Source organism: Oryctolagus cuniculus, chromosome 2, assembly GCF_051225735.1.
Source record: "Oryctolagus cuniculus isolate XC-2025 breed Fujian yellow rabbit chromosome 2, ASM5122573v1, whole genome shotgun sequence".
NCBI lineage: Eukaryota > Metazoa > Chordata > Mammalia > Lagomorpha > Leporidae > Oryctolagus > Oryctolagus cuniculus.
Genome location: NC_142868.1, coordinates 161,571,655 through 161,598,127, shown reverse-complemented (window position 1 = coordinate 161,598,127; position 26,473 = coordinate 161,571,655). Strand labels below are relative to the sequence as shown.

Below are 26,473 nucleotides of genomic sequence, written 5' to 3'. Positions count from 1 at the left end.
CCATGGTTCAGCTAACCCGGGATTCTGCTTCCGGCGGAGGGCACCTTGGGACGCCTTGGGAGAGCTGGTCCCAGGCCTTGCTCTGGAGGCCTGTGCTCCGGCAACCCTCGCCACCAGTTTGTCCTGTCCAACTCCTTTGTCCTTTAAACCTCAACCAGGGAAGCTCTCCGGAGCTCCCTCGTGTCCCCACCGTGGGCTGTAACATCCCTCTTGCTCCTGACACGTGGCTGCTGGCCTCTGCAGAAGCTCCCCAAGGCTCAAGACCTGCCAGGAGCCACACTTCTTACAGGAGCGCTCCGGTGCCACAGGGTGCTTGCTGGTGTTTGGGCTTTTCTTCAGCTAACAGAGGGTGGCTTTTTAGAGCTCTGGGTGCTTCAGAGCTGGCTTCCCGGTGGCCTGGAGCTGTGGGGCTGGGCAGACTGCCTGCAGGAGAGGGCTTGTCCGAATCTCCAGGGCCATCAGAAGTCACTCCCAGGAAATGGGCCATATATCTGACATTTTCCAAATAATTAAGGGAGATAGCAAAGAACTCTCTTCTTGGTTCATCCTGGAGAAAGGAACTTTGTCGTGCAGGATTTGGAGTGTCCCAGCCACAGCAGAGGGGCGAGCTGGGAGAGCCTCTGGTCATATACCCACTACGCCCAGGGCTGCCCGCGTTGCCTAAATTTCTGAGGGGTTTAATTGGGCACGGCACTACCTCGGGTCCAGGGGGACTTCGGGGTGGCTTTTTTCCCCAGACTTAAAGTCTTTCTCCACTGCTGACTCACATGTTAATTATTGCTTTCCACAGAGTTGCACTAACTGCACTCACCTGCCTGCGTGTTATACAACTGTATTATCCGCCAGGGCTCAGGCTGGCTGGCTGCAGTGTCACCGGCCAACCCTTCTGAACTGTGGGGACAGCGAGCTTCACACATTCACACACACACACACACACACACACGTACACACACAGCCCGCTTAGCAGTGCCACAGAAGAGGTGCCAAAGGTACTGGGCCGGTCAGAGGAAACGGAGTGAGATGCTAAGTCCTTTGACTAAAATCCCCCTGGAAGAGCGACCGCATGTCCGTGGTTCCTGCCACCTGGCAGCATTAATGGACAGAACTGGTGTTTCCAAGAGAAGATCCCAACTTGTTTTCTGCTTGACTGCTGGGCTGGATAATGCAGTAAAAATGACATTATCACTAATAAAGGCGATTTGCAGAAATCGCTGACAGAACCCCAAAGGCAGAGATTTGCCATTAGCAGGTTCACCAGATAAGAGCAGCAGCAGGCCTCCGTTAACCTCCTCCTGGCCCGGGCTGTGCAGGCTCAGAGAGCAGACTTCTGCCATTGAAGTTCGCACTAATGCAGGTGTCTTGTTGCGAAACGTGGGCAGTTCCAGACGCGCGCTTGCTTCAAGATCTCTCGGGCTGTCAGTCATGGCGTTTCTCACTTATTTCCCTTTGTTTCACAGGCATGAAACTGTTGGGCAGCTTTTCTGGGGGTGGGGCAGTTGGCCCACTTTCTGACCTCCGGGTTGCATCACCAGAGGGGTTGAACCCTGGCCAAACCCTGCCACCCTCCCTGCTGGAAATCTGACTCCAGAAAGGGCACCTACACGTGTGGCGTGAGGGCTCCGGGCTGTGGGCAGGGTGGGGCCGTGGAGGTGGGATCCCAGGCAAAAACCACCCTGGCTTCCTGGGGCGGGGGGGGAGCCGTCCCCACCTGTGTCGGTGGCAGCTGGCTCACGGAGCACACCACCTGTGATGTGGACAGCAAACCCAGCCTGCTGTGTGCAGACATCCTTATGGTATAGGGGTCTGTTTGCCTCGGACCACAAGGCATCATGGGGGATTAAGTATCCCAGTGACCAGTGCAGGTGCCACCTGTGCATTCTCCGCTGGAAAGTGCCACCCATCAGGGCTCTGCAGTTCTCTCCTGTGGTTGGTGGGCCGTGGCCGGTCTCACTCCAGCAGCTCACTCCAGCATATCTGAAAGAGCTATGTGACGTCGTGGCCAGGGCCTGGGATCCCATTTTGTCTGTGTCCTCAGTTGGGGAGACCCTTAGAGAAGGGATAGCAAGGTGATGGTCATGGATAGCGTGGGTTCGTGGTCCAGTGTTGGGGCAGGGGTGTGGAGGATGCACCAGTATGGGCTGGGTGGGGGTGGCAGCCCCACGCTGGTTCTCTCAGGAGAGGGTTTGGAGGGCCAGAAAGGAAGGGACACAGAGCAGCTGGGGGCCTGGATGAACCACAGACAGGGGTGTGGACGAGGGGGGCAGTGGTGCACAGTATGGGCTGCTGGAGCTGTGGATTTAGTGGGAACTGAGTCTGGATGTGAGATGGGGCGAGCGTAGAGGAGCATGCTGAGCTGCGCGGGCGGCAGGAGCCACTGCCGTTGTTTTGAAAGGGGGAATGACACACTGAACGCGGGTCTGGAGGAAAGGGCAGTGGGCTGGTGAGCTGTTCTCCTTGGCCCGGATTCAGCCCGCATCCTCCTCCGTCAGGGGTGGAGGGGGCGAGGGGCAGGGGGGAAGCGGCCGGGAGACAGGGGCTGGAGTCTCTGGGAAGAAGCAGGAGTGCAGCCTGCGGAGGCTTGTGCAGGACCGTGGGTTTCATCCCATGGGTCACGTTGATGAGTTGTGCTCAGCAGGAATGCCTGGCGGAGGTCTCCGTGGACCTGTGGCAGCCCAGAGGGTTGCTGCCATATTTAGAGCTTCTAACAAGGGATTCGTTTTCCTTGGCTTCAGGGCAAAAAAAAAAAGGGGGGGGGGTTCTCACACTTGCTGTCCAGTGTGGCCAAAGCATGGGGGAGAGCAGGGCTGGCTGGAGTGAGGTTCCTGCACTGTCTGCCACCTGGCACCTGAACTGCTACTTAATTAGTCATCGAGGCAGGTGAGTCTCCTCTTGGCTCACTTCATCTACTGTCCTGGGTTGGTTAAAGCCCCCTGCTGGGCTTGGCACCTGGTGGGTCCCCAGCGCTGTGTAATGAGTGCGTTCTTCTCTGTGTGGCCAGGTGCCTCTGTCCAGCAGCATCTTTGTCCTATCATCTCTTCGGCCCTCCTAATCAACTCCCCCATCCCACTTCCCGCACGGAGCCTTCCCGGTCTCCTCCAGCCTCGCACACTTTCTCCTCCCAAACTCCTGCAGCACTGACCAAGTGACAGCTCGGCCAGTCCTCCAGGACGGAAGCCGCCTCTGTCCTGCGTGCTGCCAGCGGTCAGGAGTCGTTGCATGCTGAGTTCCACGGCTCACAGCTCCAGCCCGTGCAGAGGGAACCTGAGACTCTGTTAACGAGCGGAGGGAGCAAGCAATTCCTGGGGAGCACAGGAGCATAGTCCTCCCCCCCTCCCCACCCACTGCTGCTCAGCGTTCCCATCTGGGAGCATGATAGAAATTTGGGGGAAGACCCTTGTAATTTCCTGTGGCTTTTGTTGGCTTCTCTGCAAAGGAATGGATGTAGCTCCCTGTGTGTGCATGGGCGCCTCACTGCTTGCAGACAGAGGGAGCAGAGTTGGGAGAAAACATGTGCTTATGCTGTGTCTGAATCAGATCTCACAGAGCTGGACCCGGGGCTGCGGCACAGGCTCCAGATTAGAGTTCTGTGTCAAGGACCCTTGAGAGGGCTCTTTCTGCGTTTCTTTGCTTGGTTTTGTCTTCTCTTTCTCTCTCTCTCTTTTTTTTTTAATAGGGTTGAGGGGAGACCTTTTTTCTGCCAAGGGGCATTTGGGTATTTATAACATCATTCATGGATCATGCCAAGGGATCAACTTAAACATTAGCCTGCTGTAGATTTATTGAATTCCAAGTGCTGCCTGTGGTTGCCTCGGTGGGGCCAGACCACGTGATTTTGTGGTCCTTACACGGCCCACAGGCTGGACGTTCCCCACCCCGGGTAGGGGATAGGAGCAGGACAGAGAGCGAGAGAGCGAGCGAGCGAGTGAGTCAGTGCTTTTCTTCCCCCTCTCTTGCCGCTTTGAAAAACTGTAAACACCAGGCCCCAGCAGTTCTGGCGTCAAATTGGGATTAGTGGGCAGATCCTGGGATGTTTCCCTGTTACACGTGATCGAGCCTCACTCCTGATTAACACACGAGACGAACGGGATTCCCTTTGAAATTGAAGTGTCCGAGATAAGAGAGAGCAGACCCCTAAAATCATATTCTTGGCTGGAAAGTGAGATCTGACAACTGTCTTCCAGCGATGGTGTGTTTCCTTTCCTTTCATTTCATGCAGAATGGCTGACAACACTGCCCCTCCCTCCCGAGTGTGCCCGGCGCTGGCCCCCGCTGGCCCCCGCGGCAGCCCGGCTCTGTTTTCCCATGACACAGGGATTATTTTTGGCACAGCACATATTTTCTCTAATGCTGTTACCCACCCCCTCAGTCGCCTTTTGAGGAGCAGTGGTTCCGGGGGGCAACTCCATGTAAACCAGAGGGTGAGTGCCAGCCCCTGCCCGTGCAGGGAAAGGGGGAGTGGGCGAGAGGAGGGCGGCACCCCTGCCTTGAAGTGAGCAGGCCCTGCCCCTGAAAGAGCTTGCTTTCTCCAGCTCTGTGCTCGCCATTCATTCTCTGCCGGCGGCCGGAGGACCCAGCCATCCAGAGGTGCCGCTGGGGGCTGCACCTCTGGGACAGCATCTTAATGACTCGGCTTGGCCCGCGTGAGAACAGCCCCATTCAGAGCTGCGCGCTCCCCCGGCCTCTGTCCATAGAGTTCTCTTGTTCACACTGCAGGAGGAAATGGAGATTTGCAAGAGGGAGGCGGCCTTCCCCGGACTTTAACTCTTCCCTGAAGGAAGAGGTGCCGCAGAGCGCAACTCAAATCTCAGCTGGCCCAGCTGCAGCTCCCAGGGGAGGGGCGCGCCCAGGGCTGGGGCTGCAGGCCAAGGCAGCTGCAATCACTTTTTCTTTTCCTCTGTGAGAGGGAAAGGAGGAGCGTCAAGGGCACACTTGGCTTGTCCTTACAGTCAACGAACAAATATTTACCCAGTTTCCCTTCCCGGGCCCAAGGTCCTGCGAAGGATCCGCACAGGTAGAAGGTGTGGTGTTTGCACCACCCCCCTCCGCCGCCAGGTACTCAAAGTCCAGTTACAGCAGCGGGATGATTGCCTAGAAAGGCCAGCGAGACTGGAAGGCCAGGGAGTCGTGTGGGCAGGACACGCCATGGAGAAGGCATTAAGAAACAGGAAGGGATGCAGTGATACAGCGGGGACCCCGTGAAGGAGGAGGGGGACGCAGACCAGGGCTGAGCGAAGGCTCAGGAACACGCATGCTAACATGTGGATTTTAGCAACCTCCGGTGACAGTGGCGTCGGAGCAGCCTCGGCCCTGCTGGCTGACGTCCCCGTCGTATCTCTGGTCTCGAGTTCATGGGCCGCCCGCACCTCTCCAATCGTGAGGTTGCAGACCGTAAGAATTAGCCTCGTAGGAGAGCTTGATAGAAATGCGGAGTCTCAGGCCCCGGCCCAGAGCTGCTGCATCAGAAACGGTGTTGTCACAAGGCCCCAGGTGACTCAGTGGAGGTTGAGAAGCACCGGCTTGTGTGGCTCCGCAGGTAGTTGCCAGCCACATGAGTTCCGACTCCAGATTCGAGTCATGATAAAAATGTGCGTACGCACGCACACACACACACACACACACCTTTGAGTTTCCCTGAATCAATGGCTCTTCCTTGATGGAAACTTTAATGCTGCTGAAGAATTGGCTTCTGATTCCTACGAAAGAGCTAGAACAGCGAGAGGCTTGAGGGAATTTGCAGGGCAGCAGTCATGGAAGTGGTTTCTGTCCCATGTCTTCAACTCGCAGCCCTTGGGGCTGCTTACATAGCCTAGAGGACGCCAGAGGAGCAGGGGGTGGGGTCTCGTTAGGGGGAAATGACCACATGGGCATCTCCTAACTGGGATGTGGAGGGGAGGTTTGCACCCGTGAGGCCTTCCTGGAGGAAATGGAGTTGGGGGAGGTGAAGAAAAGTGGGGGCGATTTAGACGGAGGGGATGAGAGGTGTCTTCCAGGAGGGCCGTGGGGAGGGACAGCAGCCAGAAATAAGAGTCAGACACTAGAGGGGCACAGTTGGCGGCCCCTCGCTGCACCTGGCGGTGCTTGTTCAGGCTGAGGAGTCCCTGTCACATCCCAGGGATGTTTTCCTTTATCTTCCTGCTGTGCAATTGCTGGGTCAATTTTCTAGCTGAAGGCAGTGTCATAGGAGCAGGATGGTGGCACACGCGGAATGGTTTGAGCCAAACCACAGATTGTACTATTGGAAGCTTGTGGGATCCCAAGGGAGAAGGCTGCTAACAGGTAGAAGCCCTAAGGAAAAACTCCAACTCAGATCTGGCAGCAGCTGGGAGGCGGGGAAGTGAAGTGGCCCCAGGGAAAATGACCCGGTGAGAATGAAGCGCTCCACTGGGGCATCTGTGGGCTCTGCTACAGAAGTCGGAATCTGTAAAAGACAGACATCTCCCAGCAGAGGAGAACCATGCCAGCGGCTGGCGTGCCAGCGAGGCGCTGATCTGAGGTGAGAGAGTAGACAGGAAAGCCCTCTTTGCTGCTTCTGAGGCCGAGAGCGTGTGTTCCCCCAAAGCTCGTCACGTTAAGTATCCTCCGAGGACTCTGCTCCTGCCAGGCACCTGCCTCATGGACCAATCGGTACCTTTCAAATCTGCAAACAGAGCCTGCTTCATGGCACTGGCGGGGAGGTTGTCCAGTTGCAATCAGGAGTGTGAGGTTGAAGGTCCAGGGAAGGAGGAGTGAGTCTTGCTCTGCCCCGGTGACAGCTGCGCGTGCCTCACGTCCTGGGGCCACATCGGAAGATGCCATACCTACCTCTCAGGACTGCTGCAGGAGTAAGCCACTGGCAGCAGGACGGGAGTTCTTTAGTAACTGAAGAGCATTGCCTGCAGTGCTGGTGGCAGCACTAGCCGGCTCTCTGCTGGCTGAGGTTCACTGGTCCATTAGCTGGAGTCTGCATGGTGTCAGGAGTCACACCATAGTGGGCATCAGAGGCCACAGAGAGCAGTGGACAGCAGGCAGGTGTCCCTGCCCCTGCTTGCTTTGTCTCCCCTTTTCATGGGTGAAGATGTATGCAGTCTTACCTAAACATCACCATGCTGGGTGTAGTAGGAGGCGGGATTCCAGGGAATCCCCCAAGTTCAGGAACGTTGGTCGTCCCTCTCCAGGTGTCCTAACCTGGATGTGGCATGAGGAGAGAGCTGGTGCCTGGGACCCTGCAGCACACTGCTCCAGCCCCTCTCCCGGCTCCACAGCTGTCCTGGCGGTGGTGGCCCTGAGGAGGCTGGTGCTGGCCGTTCTCACGGTGAGGGCGGCCCGGGAGCCAGTGGCAAGCTGCATACCCGTCATCTTGCACGGTCACACACTTAAAAGCAACATCTGATCCAAAGATCACCATCATATCTAGAACAGCTGAAAACTGGGAACCATACCTGAAAAATAATATGGAGATAGAAAATGCATTGTGGTCTGCCTACAGAATCTGACGTTGCTGGTTATTGTGGGTATTTGGACGGCATTCTTAATAATGTGATGTTAAATAAAGGGAGCCAAGTGAGGATCCACAAATCCACTGACATCTCAACTTGTTTTCTTTAAATCTCTCCGTATTTTCAAAGCTGCCTATGCCAAATGTGCTGTGTTCTTATCTCTACTGAAGCAATACTGTAGAAGGAAATGGTCAGAAAACACAGGATTGTAAGAGGCATCCAATTCTAGTGCTGGCTGTTCACCTGGCCTTGAAAACGTCAGATGTCAGGGGTTTTGTTCCAGCTCTGTGTATCCCCATTATCTTTCTAAGCCTCAGTTTTCTCCATCTCTAAAGTGGGGATAATGGTGGCTGTTCCTCCTGTCCTCCTTTTGTGGGGGTTGATGATTGATTTACAGATTCACTTACAGTGCGCTGCATGAACTGCAATGTATGATACAAACGGGAGGGGGTTCATGAGCCCAAACCCCTCCCGGCTCACACTGTGAGTCTCCCAGGAGCCCTGGAATGAACCCAGGCTCTCCCTCTATCTCAGCAGCCCAGCTTTAGCTCAGACTCCCAAGCCTCTTCCTGCCACTTTGTACCATGTAAACCACTAGGGTGTAGGGAAGGGGCTCTCTCTCTGCTAGGTGTTTGCTGGCAGCTGTCTACCGTGCGTTCACCGGGGAGGGAGCCCCTCCCAGGCTCTCAGGCTTTATTCTTCTGAACAAGCCTGGTTGGGCTTTGGCTTCATACTCTGTCTCTTCTTTCCTGACAGTACATGAATATGTTCATGAACCCCATTTGGGCTGTTAACAGCAAAACACATAAAGTGTGTGGCTTCGACACAACAGGGATTTGTTCCTCACAGTCCTAGTCATTGGAAAGTCCAAGATTACGGTGTTCTGGGTGAGGGCCCACTGTCTGGCTCACAGAGGGTTCCAGGGAGTATTAGGGGCAAGGGATCTGCCTTGGGCCTCTTTTCTAGGAGTACAAATCCCATCAAGACGGTCCCACCCTTGGGACCTAATCACCTTTTTAAGTTTCACTTTCAAATACTATCTCACTGGGGATGAGGATTTCAACATATGAATTTGGGGGCAGGGGTGGGGCACAGACTTCCCGGTCAGAGCATCTGCCAAGACAAGACTCGTGCTTGTGAAACTAGGCACGACTGCGTCACAGCTACTCCTGTCCACGCACAGCTTTTCCCAGCAGGGTTAGGGACTGCACATGTCCTCAAATTACGTAAGGAGCTGGGTCATCTGGAGCCCCAGATGGGCTGCACGATAATTGAATCTTCTGCTGTCTCCTCCAAGGCTGCCTGGAGCGGAGAAGGCCCGCAGATAAGCATCTCCAGTGTGCCCCGAGCAGAACTGACCATTAGAGGGCCGAGCTGGGTGGGCACCAGACATTACTGTCATCCCTGAATGCAGTGCAGACCCTCTGCTCCAGGGACACAGACCCTCCGAGTGGCTCAGCGAGCTGGGGCGCAGGCGCAGAGGAGGGAGGATCGGGAGGTTGAGAGGTTGAGACACTTTCCAGGATTCCTCCTTCAGGGAAGGAGCGAAAGCATCTGCTCCCGTTTGAGACATTCCAGCCGTCGGTCGTCGTCCCTCGTCCTTGCCCGCTGCTTTAGGACTTTGACAAACCAGCCTGTGTCTCCCAGCCGGGCTGGGACCCAGACTGCGCCCCTCATGAGACGTGTGTGCATTCCAGTACACGGGCTGGTGCTCCTCTCCCCTCGCCAGGTCTGTCTGAGCTGCCGGCTCCCTCCTGAGTCTGATGGTTTCATCCCTGCTTTTCTGATTGCTCCCATTGGTTCCCTTCTCTCTGCTACATCACAGTTCCCTGCCTTTGGCCAGACGTCAGAGTGCTTCCAGAACGGGACCCCTGGAACTCAGCCTTCATGTCAGTCGTTTTTGTGCCGTCCTTGGATTGCCCCGAGAGCCAAGACTGTTCTTTTGAATGTCTTCCATTGTGGCCAGGCCTTATCGTTGGAGAGCACATTGTATTCTTTCAAACAATCGCCACCCATCCACAGCCAAGTCCAATGGCCAGAGGAGTGGGTAGGCCAGAGCATATTGTTTTAGGGTTGAAAACGAAGTGTGTGCTATGAAGCGTTACACCTGGTTTCCTTCTGTGGCTCTGAAGTCACTCCTGAAAGGACCTCCCCAGATGCGCAGAGCTGTGGCCACCGCAGCAGAACACATCTACAGCCCTCTCCGGAGGGGGCTATCCTGAAGGGTCTTTCATGTCGCTTCTGTTTCATGTCTCTGTCTGGTGACTTTTGCCTCCTCCTTTCTGTCAGTCCCAGCATCTGGTACAGTGATGGCCACCGCAACACCCAGACAAGTACCTGTTTGGTGTACGATGGCGACTCCAAATTTGCTGGACACATGAATGTGTACACAGTGCACGCTAAGGGAGAAGGGGGTGGAGAGGCTCTAGGAGTGAACCTCGATTTCGTTCCTCCATGACTGGTGATCCCAGGCTGGGAAATCTGTGTGTTCATTAACCTCCTGGCGTTTGTAATGCAGGCTCATGTTGTGAGTCCCAGCTCTGCACAAATGGAGCTGAAAACCCTGCCTGGTTAAAGTACGGGTCCTGTGATTGTTTATGAAATGCACCTAGCTCGTCCCACTGCTCAGTGCATGTCAGCTTCCTTTTCCTTCTGCACCACTGAGAAGCAGAATGCACAGCTGTTTGCATCTCCAAAAATACCTTTCTCCAAATTCTACCAAAAAAAAAAAAGTGCTAAAGAGTGGATCTCAGCCTTGGCTACGAAGGAGAATCCCACAGGCAGCCTTAGAACCCGACGCCCAGCCTGCACCCTGAACTTGTTAAGTAGAAGTCCCCCCAGGGATAGAGCCCAGGCATCAGGCTCTACCTGCTCCTCTGGGAGTCCAATGAGCACCAAGATTGAGAACCACTAGCTTTGATTCTGCTTTGATTTAACCTACAAAGCCATCAGCTACCTAGGGTGGGACAGCAGATTCTGGGTCTCGGAAGCTTGGTTCATTTCTCCCTCCAGGTGGCCCTCATGCAGCAGCCACCTGGCCTCACTGAAGGGTCACTATCTACCCCTCCCCCACCCCACTTGACCTTCATTTCTGCCATTCATAGCCTATGCAGACTGGCATAAGCTTAGAATTTCACCACCATCCTAATGCAGTCTGGCTCCAATGGCTTCAGGGCTGTGTCTCCCTAACCTGCCGAAATCCATTCTGCTCTAAGCTGGTTAACCCTGCAGGCCTGTAGACATACGGTCTGGATCCCCCATGGCCACAGGCATCAGGCATGTGAATCCTAACTGTTGTAAAGGGCAAGAGCTCATAACTTAAGAAGCAGCTGCTCCCCTTGGTGCTGCTGGAGGCCTCTGGGGCCCAGGGCAGGCTGTTCTCACCGGGAAGCCAGACTCCAAGATCACCTCCACCGAGAGCAGAGTCCCGGGGACGTTAACAGTGTGCCTTGGGATCCTCAGGTCACCCTGGCACCAAATGATTCAAAATAACATGAGAAGGCTTTGCACAAAAAGGTTTTTCCTGGTTGAGTGACAGGATGTATGAGGATACTTAGAAGTGGTCCTGGAAAAGGCACACTATGAGAAAAGCTGCATGCATTTCATTTTTTACACTAAGATGAACTATTTTTCCATAGTTTTTGAAAAGTTTTATTAATAAAAAGATAACATATTTCATGTAGTTTATAGTTACAATTCTAATATAATGATACTTCCCCCTCCTTCCATGAAGTTTTTTTTTTAAGATTTATTTGTTTGAAAGACAGAGTTACAGAGAGGCAGAGGCACAGAGAGAGAGAGAAAGAGGTCTTCCACCTGCTGGTTCACTCCCCAGATGACTGCAATGGCTGGAGCTACGCTGACACGAAGCCAGGAGCCAGGAGCTTCCTCTGGGTCTCCCATGTGGGTGCAGGGGCCCAAGGACTGGGGCCATCTTCTGCTGCTTTCCCAGGCCATAGCAGAGAGCTGGATTGGAAGTGGAACAGCTAGGATTCGAACTGGTACCCATATGGGATGCCGGCACTGCAGGTGGTGGCTTTACCCACTACACCACAGTGCTGGCCCCTCCGTGAACTTTTTAAAACTCTTATTTGCCTTCTTTCTGAGAGGCAGAGAGAGAGAATGAGAGAGGTTGAGTGTTCCCATCCACGGGGTCTTTCCTCCATGTCTGTATCCTTCAGGGCTGAAGCAGGGATCTAGGAATTCAACCCAGGTCTCCCACGTAGGGAGTAGAAACCCAACTACTGGAGCCATCACCTGCTGCCTCCCAGGGTACACATTAGAAGAAAGTTAGATTCGGGAGCCAGAGCTGGCTGTCAAACCCGACACTCTAACATCAGACGTGGGCATTTTAACCTAGCTAGGCCAAATGGCCACCCTTCCCAGAGTTTTTTGAATTACCCTTGTATCTGCTGAGCCTTTCGGACAGTCAGTTTTGTTGCATCTTTTGGCTGGCTGCCTGATCCCTAAGAGGTTGCCTCATCTACCTGGGAACAGATGCTTTAGAATGTAGGTTTCCAGCTTAGGAGAGTAAGTATAAATTTGTGCATATGAAAATGTCAAAAAGTAAACCAGATGTATCAGAAGCGGCTTGTTTTCTGCCTGCACAGGGCTAGACCTCTGCCACACATAGAGAGCTCTGTGGACTCCCATCTGACCATACCCGTCACAAGCATCCTGCCGTACTGGAGGATGCACCTGCCAAGGCCCCCAGAATTGGGTCCCCTTCTTACCCCTCATGTCCTGTTTGAACTCGGATATTGGTTCTTAATCCTACTTCTCAGGTCCCAGGTCATTTTGTGGGGTAGCAGAGCCTCCCCCACCCCCTGCCACACACAGAGAGACATAGAATCCTTGTTATTGTATTCTTTTCAAATCATAGCCTTCCTCTTCTTCCCATACACACATCCAGTGCATGGGAAAATGTCTAACAAGGCGAGGGCCTGTGAGAGCTGTACACTGAACAGGAGCTCCCTTGCCGCCAGTGGAAAACAACTTGTTCTTGGAGCTAGATTTGAGACAATGTCTTTAGAAACTCATTTCCACTCCCCCAGTCTTTATCTCCTCATCTATGATACGAGGTTAATAGTTCCGATTGCTCAGGGTAGTTGTGAGAATCAAATGAGCATATATTTTTTTAAAAAGTGCTTGCTGAAGCCGGCGCCGTGGCTCAATAGGCTAATCCTCCACCTTGCGGCGCCGGCACACCGGGTTCTAGTCCCGGTCGGGGCACCGGATTCTGTCCCGGTAGCCCCTCTTCCAGGCCAGCTCTCTGCTATGGCCAGGGAGTGCAGTGGAGGATGGCCCAGGTGCTTGGGCCCTGCACCCCATGGGAGACCAGGAAAAAGCACCTGGCTCCTGGCTCCTGCCAGGATCAGCGCGGTGCGCCGGCTGCAGCGGCGGCCATTGGAGGGTGAACCAACGGCAAAAGGAAGACCTTTCTCTCTCTGTCTCTCTCTCACTGTCCACTCTGCCTGTCAAAAAAAAAAAAAAAAAAAAAAAAAAAAAAAGTGCTTGCTGAGCTCCCAAACGTGTAAGGGCATTGTTATTAATCCCTGTAGGTTCTGTTGAAATCTTGCCTCCTGAGTTGCCTTCCTTGTCCTTGTTAGTGACACCAACTTGTTTCCTGTCCCAGCCTCCTGTAGTGTTTGTTGTCTGCACTTATTTCTTTGGTTGCTGGAGCCATTTCAAGTTGTTGAGCCCCTGCCTAGATTGCACACTCATGGGGAACAAGGAGTGTGCATGCTACTCACTGTCTCGAGCGCGGGAACCACTTCTGGGCCAGGTGCAGCTTTCTGCTGTGCCCTCTGCGTAGCCAACCTGGTGGGAGCCGGAGGACCACCACCAAAGACAGGAGGGGAAACAAAGGAAAACCATCGAAATTTAGAATCAGAAACACATTTCTGAGCCCTTTCCAGTAATACTGAAAATTTAGGATTTAAGCACTTGTTTCAGAGAAAAAAAGGAGTTCTATTAGCATGTAGATTTTAGAATTCTCACTAAAAGTATTGATGTGTTGTAGTTAATTCTAGGACCCATCTAGGGAGAGAAAAGAAAGGACAAGTATTTTAGGAAATGAGACAACTCATTGGCCTTGGAAGATTCAGCAGTGTGACACGAGGAACGGGTCAGGGGCTGCCTGCCTGATGCACACCCCTGTGCCCAGTCTGGGTCAAGCCTGGGTGTGGTCAGAGCTCCAGTTAGGCAGAGGAGGAGCCATGGATATCTGGTTTGACGTCACCTTTGGCAGAGCACTTTCTAATACTCCCAGCCTTCCCTTTCATCTCATCTGACCCTGATAAGTAAGATCTGAGGTTCCCCATTGCACAGGTGAGGCCATCAGGGCCTAGAGAATGTGTTTTCCTGTCCAAAACCAGAGATGCACCAGTGTCCAATCATTGAGATGCCGCCACTGCTCCCTTCCAGTCGCCTGCACTGTTTGTGACTAAGTAATTGTGGAGGGGAAGTGGTGTGCACCCCCAGCAGAGGGGCTGGGGGCAGGTGTGTGTGTGGGTGGGGGTGGGGTTCTTGTCCTCATACCTGGTGTTCATGATTCCTGTTCCTCCCTGTTGATAATTAGGTGATGGCAATGTTACCGATTGCTGCCTGTTCCTCCCAGCGTCCATATCACAGATAGCTCTGGACTGTGTCAAGGTTAACTAGATAACCTAATTAAGGCTGTATTAGTCCCAGGGTGCTACTGCTGAAAACAAGGTAGCTAAAATGGAGCTCGCAACTTTTAAACCAAGAGTCTGCCCCAAACCCTCAGTCTTTCTTTTTTTCTAATTGTTAGGATGTTGCTGTTTCTTTATCATTTTCCAAAGCTTCAGTCCCCTTACAGTAAGCAATGAAAAGACTGGTGGCCTAGGAAGAGAAGGGTTCTAGCTCTGCTACTAGTGGTAGCTGGATTGCCCTAGGAAAGTAGTTTAACCTGGGTGGTACTCAGTCACTACCCACCTCACATGGGTATAAGGATGGACTTAAGAGGGAGCACCTGTGTGTCGTGGGACTGCTGCATATTGGCTGCTAATTGACTGTGAGCTCTCCGGGGGTTGATGGCTTTGTGACCTTGGGCAAATGACTTAGTCTGGCTGGGCCTCCATCTTCGCATCTGTAAATTGTGCCAGCAGCACCTGCCATGGTGTGTGGTGAAGAGGCCTGTGATGAGATTGTAGAGACGGGCACCAACACAGGCACGGGGCTGAAGGGACTCAGCAGCGCTCAGCTCTCATGCGCCATGGCCAGACAGAGCTACGCGAGGCACAGACCTACCTGGGTCTTCTTCCCTGCCCCCTTGGCCCTTCCCTCTAAGGGAAGGGGTGGCAAAGGGAAGGTTCGTGCAGGGGGATGTTGCCATTGAGGCCACAGCCTGTGGCTCCTCTAGATGCCCCTAGTGACCGCTTATGTGTTGATGGCACTTTTGTTGGTGCTGGAGAATGGAGTCCAGCAGCTTTTAAAATCTGGTTCTCTTGAACCAAGGTGTGCCATGTCCCCGTCGCACTTGAGGGACCCCACACACCTGCCCCTACGTCTCCCACGGAGGTTGGGACTCCAGTGCAAATGGAAGGGACTAGGAGAGAAGCTCCCACTACAGATCTGCCTGGAAAAGCTGCCCCTCTGAGGGCAGGGCCCGGGAGGGTAGGGGTACACGTGACATGGGAGCCCCGGGAACGGGGAAGCAGGAGTGAAAGGACCGAAAAAAGGGAGACAAGACAAGGAGAGCGAGGACCCTCCTTTCCCCAGTTCCACTGAAGGCTCTCCCTGGCTCTGCTGACACCCGAGTATGCACCCTGGACCCGCCCAGGGAGCTGCACCTCTGTCTTCGTGAAGTCAAAGCAGAGCTTCTACCCCAAACCACGAAGGGTTTGAGAGGTGTCACCACATTCTGTGACTCCCAGAATACTGACTTCTGTCCGGAGAGCAGGCTGCAAAATAAATGGGCACGAAGTGGGAAGACAGGGCGGAAGGAGGGAGGCAGGTGCGGGATGTGTCCTCTCTCCCTCCCTACAGCTGCTGAGTGGGAGACGGGCTGCGGCCCCGTGTTGCACAGCATCTGTGCTCACTCCCTGGTGTCACTGAGGGGTGGAGCTGTTCCCCCTGGGGCTCTGGGGCGCTCTCCATGTCCACTGTGGAGACTCTCCCTGGGGCAAGAAGGATGTAAGACCCAGCAGCGGGCCTGGCTCTTTCTGAGTGTCTCTTCCCCAGAAAGGGAGCACCGCGAGGCAGTACCACAGGGCCTTCGACACAGCCCTGTTGGGTTCCTCAGCCTTCCCTGCCCACCCTCGGAAACTCACCCTGTCCCCGGGTAACCCAGGACCAGGCTGAGGCCTTGCCAGTCAGCCTAACCAGCATGGCTCTGCTGAGCACCCCTCATGGGAGGCCCCAGGCTGGCGCCCGTGGGAGCAGGCGAGGCGGTGGGTGGTTGGGAAGACGCCGCACAGGCAGAGGCAGCACTGACGGTTGTGCGGCAGCTTGCGCGGGGCTCCCAGCGCAATTCCAGGAGAGGGTCTGGCTGCACTGTGGGCGGGGGCTACCTGGACCAGGGGGGTGCTAATATGACAGTGACCTCTGAGAGAATGACTGCCTTGCTCCCTGTTTAGGAGTAGCTCGGAGAGGAGGAAGGAGAAGTCCCGTGATGCGGCGAGGTGCCGGCGGAGCAAGGAGACGGAGGTGTTCTACGAGCTGGCCCACGAGCTGCCCCTGCCGCACAGCGTCAGCTCCCACCTGGACAAGGCCTCCATCATGCGGCTGGCCATCAGCTTCCTGCGGACACACAAGCTCCTCAGCTCAGGTGAGGCCTCCCTGGCAGGTTGCGACTCAGGGCCCCTGTTGTACCAGAGGCGGAGGTCTTCCTGCCCGTCCAGCCCGCTCTGCAAAACCTGCACCCACAGGGATGCCCCTAGTGGTCAGTGGTCCCTTCATGTCCAGCATCTCCCATCCAGCAGGGGCCTCTGCCGGTGACCCCCAGCCATGGGATGAGCGAAGGCCAGGATGGAGCGAGAACAGCTTCTGCTGGTTTCCCAGTTCCATTGCCCCCAATCGGGAGACCCCCTGGGCCAAGTAGCCTGAATCGGGGGCAGCATTTTAGTCTTGTCTCCCAGCTCCTTCTGCAGCGTGGCAGAGAAAGGGCTCCCTCTTACCAGCTAGTGAGGCCACTTGGGCTCCAAGTGTGGGTTTCTCCAGCCGTAACATGGGGTTAATGACGCTGCACAGGGTGTCCGTGTGGCTGGACTGGGACATGGCCCCCCTGCACTCATGTGTAAAGCATAGTCCCCCACCCCTCCCGCCAGAGCACAGATGAGTTCTCACCCTCCCTGGGATCTGCAGCCTACAGGTTCACAAAACACTGTTTGTTTTCCTAAGAGAGTGAGCATTCTTCAACAAACCATTTCCTGTTAGTTCTGACCCCAGAGAGGTGGCCCGAGAAGTCTCCCAGTGACAAATCTCGTTGAGTTCCTCAGTCCTGTGGTGCCCCACCCCATCCCAGGTGGGCAGTGTCCACAGGGGTGAGAGAGCAGGAGGCTCTGTGGCCCGCGTTCAGTTTTCCTGAGTGCGCATGGCACTTGCAGAAGGGCCCGCTCTGCCATCCTGTGCCCCGGCGGCTGTTCTGGGAGCCCGGCCCTGGGCGGGGGGACTCCAGGCCAGTGTGTGCTATTCCAGGCTCTGCAGCACAGGAAGGATATGGGAGGAACGCTCCGAGCAAAGCAGACAACAGCTCTGTGGGCCCAGGGGTTACAGGGTGGGCTGTATTGCAGACCGATGGAGGCCAGGTGTGCAGTCTCTGAAAAGCAGGCACTCTATAAATACTTCCAAGGATGCAGGGCACCGCAGGGTCATGGTCACAGGTCCCCCAGAAAGGGGGAACAGCCGGCTGGCAGCCTCTTGGGCAAGGCTGGGGCTGCTGCCCCGTAGAAGGAGGGCTGCGAAACTCTTAGAGTGCTCGGTCCCTCCTTCTTTTGAAGGGGCTGGTCTTCCTGGAGACGCCGTGTGGGAATGCTGGGGTCGTCTTTACGGAGTAGGCAGTAGGGGATCTAATGACTAGGTTGACACCCAGAACCAGGTCCTGTGCTTCCCTCCTATGGGACTTGGAAGTCTGCTCTTAGATATTAAATCCTTTGGGTTAACCATTGCCTCTGTCACCAGCACTCCCATTCCTTAGTGAGCAGAAGGCCCTCGAAGGGATGCCTGCTAATCCTGGGGTCTGGGGTGTCTTTCCGACTGCCTTGGCTCATGTAGGGCACTCATCCTTGTTTCACAGATCAGCTCAGGTTGTTCAGAGTCATACATGGAACGTGTGGTCCGTCTGCACCTAGAGTTCAAGTCCTCTTGAATCCACGTGCATGAGATGGACAGAGAATGGCAGGAGCCGTCAGAGGGCCTGGACAGAGAAGAACATTGATCAAGGCAGGGAAGGCAAATGGAGGCCTCTAGGGCTGGCCCCAAGGTCCTCGCCTGCTCGGAGGGCTGTGTCTACACTTCCTGTGGCTGCAGCACCCACGGGCCCTGCCCAGCCCCACATGAGCCTGCTCTTCCTTCTCAGTGGCCCTGGGGAGGGAGGCTGAGCCCTCCGGGCACACGTGCGGCTCAGTGGGCCTCCGTGTGCCGGATAGCCCCGTGGAGTGGGCTCACGGTGGCCTGTCACAGGTCCTGGCTCAGGAGCTGCTGAAAGTGATAGACACGAACCGCCTGTCCCGCAGTCATGCTTGGCCACGGGCTGCCCAGAGCCCTCAGCATGGCAGCTCTGGGCTTCTCTGTCCCAAGGAAAGAAGGGGCGGAAAAGGACACAAAGTTCTGCTTCTGGCCATCTGGCCCCGGTGTCCTTGACGGACAAGCTGTCAGGAGATGAGCACAGCGGAGGGGAAGTGGCGGTGGCAGCTCGAGAGCCCCCTTCCTCCGCCTTCTCTCCCAGGCTCCTGCCGCCCGCTCTCCAGACTGGCTGTTGAAATGAATTTTCAGAAACTACGTGAGACAGGCTCTTTGCGGGGGGCGGGGAGCAAACACCCCGTAGTTTGTTCTGTGTGGTGCGGGCAGCATGATGGAAACAAGTGCAGGGTGGTGGGCAGATGGAGCAGCCTTCAGGTCTCAGTGTGGCTGCTCTGCAACCTTGTCCAAATCTCTCTTGCTGATTGAGCCGAAGTCTCCTCATCAGCACCCAGGGGACTCCAGTGTTTGGCCTGCAGGGCTGTGTGAGGGCTGAGGCTATGGGAGACCAGGGAGGCCTGCACCTGCACTGAGCAAGGGAGCGCTTAGAAACAAAAACAACGTCAACAGGCCTACTGACTTCTTGAAGTCACTGTCCGAGAAAACCCAGAGGCCACGCTCCCCGTCCGCAGTCTCTGTCAGAATGCAAAGCTGCCCTCGGCTTTCCCAAGCCCAGCAGCCCCAGTGTCCTGACTTAAGCCTTGCCAACAGAGGTGAGTGCCAGCCTCCGCGCACTGTGCAATAGGAAATGGCCGGTTGCATACCTCAGCGTTCAAAAGGCTAACAAATACCAGGTTTTGCCTCAGCAAAGCTGCTGCTTTACTTAGTAACACGCTGCCCTTTGATTCTCACAGTAGGCCACTCCGTGTGGGAATGTTGGAGAGGAAGCCTCAGCACTAAGAAAGCCGGGCTGTGGGTCTGGGCAGCCGAGTGAGATCCGTATCGCAGGAAGCAAAGCCAAACAATAGCCCTGTGATACTAGCGTCCCGGCTGGGCCCAGCCCAGGGCTCGCTCTGACGGGAACCTCAGTGGGAACCCCACTTGACGGTCCTCTTGCCAGGGCAGCCAGCAAGGGCCCCAAGTGCAGAATCTGCTCCTTGCACAGTGCCCAGGGCAAAGTGGGCGTCCCGGCGCTCAGACACGGTGAAATGGGATTTGTCCAAGAGAGCGCCGGAGACCAACACCCAGCGAGGTTTCTGAAGAGAAATGTCAGGTTTATTTTGGAGTCGCTGGCATTTGCCTGGGGAGAACATCAGCGTTAACAGCAGAGATTATGAGTTCCCGATCGCTAGACCAGCAAGGGAGAGACATGAAAACGTGGGGCGAGCCGTGGTGAAGTGCTTGCTGTGACCTTGCTGGGCAGCAAAGGCGGGGCGCCGAGAGGGAGGCGGCCGGGGCACGTGTGGTTTCTGGCGCCCTCTTAGGGCCCCTGCTTCCAGATTCTTCTCCTGGGGTTTCACACACACACACCCCTGTTTGTCCCAGCCCCTCCCCCAACCCCTCCAAACCAAGGCCTTTCTCTCCTGTTTGGAAAGAGGCCAACAAGCTGATTGATGCGAGGCCATCAGGGGCAGCGAGCAGCCGCTGCCTTGGAGGTGCTGACCTTGGTCAGGTTGTTCCCTTCATTAAACCAGAAGCCTGGGCATTGACAGGGTTTCCCTGGCCCAGCCCTGTGCTGGGACCTAGGCACAGGGAGAGGGGCTAGGATCAGAGATTGCACAGTGATCTCGGAAAGGGGACCTGCAGGGCTTCCTGGGAGCCCAGCTAACTCAGATGGGGTCCAGCTCCTTCTGCAGAAAGTGGGAGCATGGCCCAAGCCTGCTGATGGTGGGACTTAAAGGGATGGTGTTGAGAACGATAGCGAAGCAGTGTCCGCCTGGCACAGCTGAGCCAGGAAGGCTTTGAGCAGAGCCGGAGCAGCCCTGAACTTCGCAGAGTAGGAAAGAGAGAGGACAAAGGTCCATGCTGGGATGAACTGGGAGGCAGCCACCTGGTCTCAGGGACCCAGTCGGGAGGCGTCTGCCCTGCCTGCCTGCTCACCCCAGATGCCCAGCTCCTGTGCCCATGCCCTCCCGCCCCACATGGGTGGTGCTGCCTAAAGGAAATGAGCGATACTCCGGAAAAAGTGCTCCGAAGCCTCGGCCGGCGCATATCCTGGACGTGGAAAGTCATCAAAGGCTGTTTACCAGGCCTATTTTGAGCATTGAAGAATCCTGGACTCTCCACGCGGGGCGTATTCCGTCTTAGCAGAGTGCTGCTGGCCACTGGTTCACATAAAGCGAGCCTTGGACACCTAGACCCTGGGGCAGCTTAGTGACCCCATCAGCAGCTGGCCGAGGCCCCACTGTGGGCTCCTCACTGTAGTCTGCACTCAGGGTTTGTTTCTTTTTCTTTTATTTATTTATTTTTTTGACAGGCAGAGTTAGACAGAGAGAGAGAGAGAGAGAGAGAGAGACAGAGAAAGATCTTCCTTTTCCATTGATTCACCCCCCAAATGGCTGCTACGGCCGGCATGCTGCACCGATCCAAAGCCAGGAGCCAGGTGCTTCCTCCTGGTCTCCCATGGGGGTGCAGGGCCCAAAAACTTGGGCCATCCTCCACTGCCTTCCGGGGCCACAGCAGAGAGCTGGACTGGAAGAGGAGCAACAAGGACAGACTCTGGCGCCCCGACTGGGACTAGAACCAGGGGTGCCGGTGCCACAGGCAGAGGATTAGCCTAGTGAGTCGCGGTGCTGGACAGAAAATATTTTAAAGCACTTGGGTCATCCTCCACTGCTTTCCCAAGCACATGAGCAGGGAGCTGAATCAGAAGTGGAGTAGCTGGGACTCGAACTGGCTTCCATCTGGGATGCCGGCGCTGTAGGCAGCAGCTTTACCCACTATGCCATAGCACTGGCCCTGGGGTTTAACTCTTGATTATTATGCAACCTTCCAGCAGTCTTTGTCACCCCCCCCCCCCCACCACCACTATCACCACAGGGACTGGTTGTTTTGTGCCTAGCCCAGGGCGCACACGCAGTAGAAGCTGGATAACTATGGAAAGGGTACGTGCATTTTCCCGTATGCCTAAGGCTAGTCCAATGTGAATGACACATTAGAAATGTGTCGGGATGTGATGGGAGCCCCTTGGTGAGGCCCTGCCTCCTGCCTGTGCAGCATTCACCCTGATTGCCAAGCCAGGATCCCAGGAGCTCCCTGGAGGATAAGCAGATGCTGTGGGAGCAAGTAGTGCTGCTGTCTCGTGGTCCCTGGGGCTGGCTGCTGGCTTCCTGGTCCTGCAGCCTCTGTGACTTCCCTTCCATGGTGCTTGGTTTCCCTGCTAGACCTCTCTCCTTCCCTCTCAGAAGTGGGCTGACGGGCTGGTAGAGCAGATTTCGCCACCTCCTGGAAGCAAGTGTGCTAGGCACAGGTGGACACCAGTTTGGTTGTACTGGAACTGTTCAAAACAGGAAGTGTTCAGCAAAACTATTTCCTCTGGGCCCAGTTAGCCCAAATAGGATTGTTTTTGGACTACTCCAGATTTTGAAGTCAATGTTACCACTGAGATCAAAGAAATAGAAAATTGCCCCTCGATAGACCAGAAACCACAGGACTGCCTCTGCTCATCTAGACAGGTGGTCACCGATGGCGTGTGATGTTTAAATGGCGCCCACAACTCTTCCTCCCCACTCCCCAGTAAGTCTTCAGTAGACTAATTTCGCCAACGTCAGGGTCACTTGTGGGAGTCTGAGTTAAGGCAGGGCGTCTCAGCCTGTGCTCCTGGGAGCAACAGCATCTACGTCAAATGCAAGCGTCTCAGAAGGCAGATTCCTTGGGCTACCTGGGTCCCCCAGAATGGGACACTCTCGGGGGAGGGCCCTTCCACAGCCTGGCTTCCTGGGGTGTAGCCTGGGCAGTCTCAGCCGTGTCCACACTCAGAAGGCCTCAGGTTTGGTGTGATCTTTCCGTAAGTGGTCCTGAATTTTTCCTTTGCTCTCGGCCCTGCAAATCGTGCCACCCCGCTGGGCCCAGCAGTCTTGGGGTTAGCCAGTCCTCCGGGTGATTCAGAAGGCTCTGGGCTGAGTCACTGTCTCTTCTACAGCCACTGTAGGACATTGACATTGGCAGCTGCATCACCCACACCTGAACTGGCATTTCTCCGTGAGTCCGGCTGACTAGTTAGCTGAGACAGACCCTCTCAGGGGTCAGCTGCAGGTGCGGTGTAAGGCAGTTCCCATAGGGTCCTCCCCTGCATAGGGCTGACTGCCCTGGCCAGGGCATGAAGAGCAAAGACTTTCCCTCAATTGGTTGCGCCATGTCACATTAGCAAAACAGAGTGGCCACGGCGATACAGCTCTGTGCTTTGAGGGCCTGTGCAGAAAGATCCACAGCTGTGACCCCAGTCCGTACTCTGATGCCTGGTCCCCAGCAGTGCCATCAAAACCCCTTGGTAGGAACATCTCCTAACCTGGGTTTTTTTTTTCTTCATCGGGAGTAATGGCAGATAGCCTAGAGCTTCAAGTTAGAGCTTGAGGAAAAGGAGAATGAAATAAACCAGCGCCCCTGCAAAAAGGCTCCTGCACCTCACTGCCCAGTGTCCATGCGCCCTGGCTGAGTGGCCCGTACAGCTGGCTGCGTTTTACTCTCCCTAGACTCCCTTTAGTTAAAGTGTATGCTGGCTTTTACAAAGGACACCTCACTTCCTGATCTCTTGTGCTGCAAATCAAGCAGGGTATACTGCTACTGAGGTTTAAACCCCAGAGAGCCAAATATAAATATTTATAAGTAAGGGTGTGTTTGGAGTCAAGTAATGGAGGAGGAGGATACAAGTGGGGCTGAAATGCATCCTGTTGTCTCGGGATAAAAACCCAGAGCCTGGGCCCCCGAGGCGTTTCTGGCTGGTGAGCAGCGTCTGCGTTCTGCAAATGGCAGAGGTGTACTTGAGGGGCCCGGGCTCTCAGAGTGTGGGTGGTTTGGGTGGTGGTTTGCCCACACTGCCCCTGTCCAGTCTGCCTGGTGCAGCAGCCGCCTCTGTTTTGACCGTCCTGCGTGCCATCGCCAGATTGCCGGGCTTTCGTCTGCCTGCTATGCCCTTGCTCCTTTGCCTGGGGGCTGAGCCCCTGCAGGCCACTGGGCTGGGAATTGGAATCTCCTCCCTCAGGCCCCATGTGCTGTCAAGGGCCGGCTCAGCCCTGTCAGGGCTGGAGAGCCCTTCTCCTTTCACTGCCACAGAGATGTCGTCTTCCATGAGCCGTCTCACATCCCCGGCTTCAGAACGGCTGTTTCTGGTCACATGGAGGCGACCCCACTCCTCTGACCCTGAAAGCACTTGCCATCTGCCTCCCACCCTGGGCACCCAGCTGTGATGCCCTGGGGTTTTTATTTCGCTCTCCTTCTCGGGGGCCTGCATGGTCCCTGCCTGGGCTGTGAACCTAGTGAGGGCAGAGGGAGAGACAATTGGCAGTTGTTGGTGCCGTCTACAGCACTTCATGTTGTTATTTAATCCCCACAATCCCAAGAGATAGGAATGGCCATTTCCTTTAGCTAATGAGGAAACCGACGTGCAAAGAGGAAGTTCCTTAGCCAAGGTCCCAGCCTGATAGGAGGCTGCTCTAGGAGAGTCTGTGTTTGACTCCAGTGCCTGTTAGAGGCTGAGCGTGGCTTCTGGATTCAGTGTCAGGGCTTGCCAGCTCTCCTGCCCTGTAGAATGTAAGAATTGGACCTGTCTTGTAGGTCTGTGAAGGGAATGAAGCACGCTTAGTGAGTGGTGTTGCTAGGTGTACAGCAGTAGCTAAGATCTTCCTGCTACAGTGACACTGCCAAGCCCCCGTAAGGTGCCCTCAGTCAGAGCCTGGGGTTTGGCCACGTAGTGGGCACTGTATTTCCAGCGAAGTCCACGCAGTACCCTTGACCCTTCCCTGCCAGGTGCCTGTCCATGCCAGTCATGTCTGTGTTAACACCACATTCACGCAGGCCGTCCACCCCTTCTCTCTCCAGTGTGCTCGGAAAATGAGTCTGAAGCCGAGGCTGACCAGCAGATGGATAACTTGTACCTGAAAGCCTTGGAGGGCTTCATTGCCGTGGTGACCCAGGACGGCGACATGATCTTCCTGTCGGAAAACATCAGCAAGTTCATGGGACTCACACAGGTGACAGCCTCCTCTGTGTATTTCACAATGGGAAGGTGTTTCCGTGGCGGGAGGAGTGGCTAGGAATTTGTGGCAGATGCTGGTCACAATCCCCTCGACCTGCCCCCGCACACGCCCACCGGGACCCTCAATGACTCCAGGCCACAAGCCTCGGCACCACACTGCCCGCTCCCTGGTACTGGGTTTGGCGTTGCCCATGGCAGTGTACCCGGTTGCCGCTGGACAGTGCTCCAGCTGGATCTATAAGCCACCACCGTGAATCATGTCCCTGCCTCGTCTGTCGTCCCTCTGGGTATCTCTGGATCTGTGAGCGGACCTGACGCGTCCTCCCTGGCTCCGGATCTGGAGTCTCTTGCTGCGGCATCAGCAGTGACAAAGCCTAACTTTGTTTCCAAAACAGGTGGAGCTGACAGGGCACAGCATCTTTGACTTCACCCACCCTTGTGACCACGAGGAGATCAGAGAGAACCTGACTCTCAAAAGTGGTAAAGTCCTGCGTGTCTCCTTCCTTCTTGCCCCATCTGCAGGGGAACACTGCTTTCCCTTTGCTTGCAAGTGTAGGCAAGACAGCTGATGGCCATTATGACACCCGGGAATCTGACATTGCTAAGACACTGGAGCTGTAGGTTCACCCTTTGCTGTAGGTGTGCAGTCTATGAGATGACACCGCAGGTGCCGAGAGGGTCCCATGCACAGAAACAGCTCCTGCAGGCTGCGTGGAGGCCTGGGGTCTCACTCCAGGGCCTGCCTTTGGGCTAGGATGCCATCTCCAGGAGGGTGCATCAGCTAGGAGCCAGGCATCTCTGCCCAGACCAGTAAACTCGCCTATGCTCAGGCAGCTGTCAAAGCTGTTGGTTCCTGTAGAACAAACCACTCAACACGTAAGGTCAAAACCAGCAGTGTCCTCCCATTCAGGTTTCTGTGTGTTCTGAGGACAGATCTTTGGCTCTATGTGATGTCAGCTGGCCTGCAGTCCTCTGGGGGCTGGACCAGACTGGATCGGCAGCCTGTGGCAAGTGGCTGGATCCCGGGATCTGCTCTGGGGCTGGGCCAGCCATGTGGCTCCCTCACTGCGTGGAAGCTCAGAGCCTCTGCCCCTGCACACACTGTCCTCAGGGTGACCAGACTTCCTGTGCAGCAGCTCGGGCTCCCCAGAGTAGACACTGCCAGGCCTTCCCAAGACTCAGTCCCGACACTGGCATAGCATTACTTCTGCCCCATTTGTTAGTTAAAGCAAGTTACAGGGCAACCCTGACCCAGCATGGGAGGGTACCACGAAAGGCAGTGGCATGCTTGGGACCACCTGTAGAGAACAGCTGCTGTGGGGGCCCTGGGCTGAGGCTGCTGCTCTGGGGATGAGGCCTAGGACAAGTAGGTGAGATGGAGAAGGGATTTGAAGGGTCTGGCAGGCTAGCTCCTACCTGGGGGAGGGTCTCACAGCTGCCAGTAGATGAGAGGGTCCGCCCTGAGCAGAAAGCACTTTGCAGTCACAGTGGGGCTCCACAGCTTGTCACCGGGCACATTCAAGTCAAGACACAGCTGGAGATGTTACCGAGAGACTGGCGTGGGGCCCAGTGGTTCCCAGAGTCCCCTTTGGACCTGAGGGTCTGTCACTGGCCACACCTGGACTTCCTCTGTCGGTGACTGTCATCTGTCCCTGCTGTGGCGTGTGTGCCTGCCCAGCCTAGAGAGCACAGAAGGGCTAGCTGTGGATTACCACACTTGCTGCAAAAGCAGACACGTCAGTGGCTCACCACCTCCCGTGTTGCACAGTGAACCTGCAGGCCATGTCTGCACCTGCGAGGTGCAGTATTACAGCAGCCTCACCTTCCACCACCAGAAACAGCCTTCCAACCAGGCCCTCTGCTCTCCCAGCTCAGGGGCCTGGACCCACTTGGCTCCCAGGGCCCCCCAGGCCAGAGAGCATCCCCATGAGCTGTTTAATATCCTGAAAGTGTATGCTGTTCAGAGTGTTTGTTTCTGTGGGCGAGGGGCTGCCAGACTTTCTGGATCACTTCCTCAACAGGTGCTTAAAACATGAGAAAACCAAAGCTCTGATTTCTTGTGTCCAGAAACCTGTTAGCCTGGGGGTCTCGGTCTCAGTGCAGCCGCTGACCACAGACACAGCTCGACTTTGAGGCCTGCACAAAGCACCTCACTTCTCTGGTG

At 55.4% G+C, this 26,473-nt stretch overlaps 1 protein-coding gene across 1 annotated transcript in view; it reads left to right on the top strand.

Moving 5' to 3' along the window:
- EPAS1 (endothelial PAS domain protein 1) overlaps nt 1–26,473 on the top strand; it is an 80,944-nt gene that overhangs the window by 29,671 nt on the left and 24,800 nt on the right. Inside the window, exons 2-4 of the mRNA XM_008254453.5 lie at nt 16,076–16,266; nt 24,153–24,304; nt 24,705–24,789. Coding sequence (XP_008252675.1) covers nt 16,076–16,266; nt 24,153–24,304; nt 24,705–24,789 — 428 coding nt within the window. The remainder of the gene's footprint in view (nt 1–16,075; nt 16,267–24,152; nt 24,305–24,704; nt 24,790–26,473) is intronic.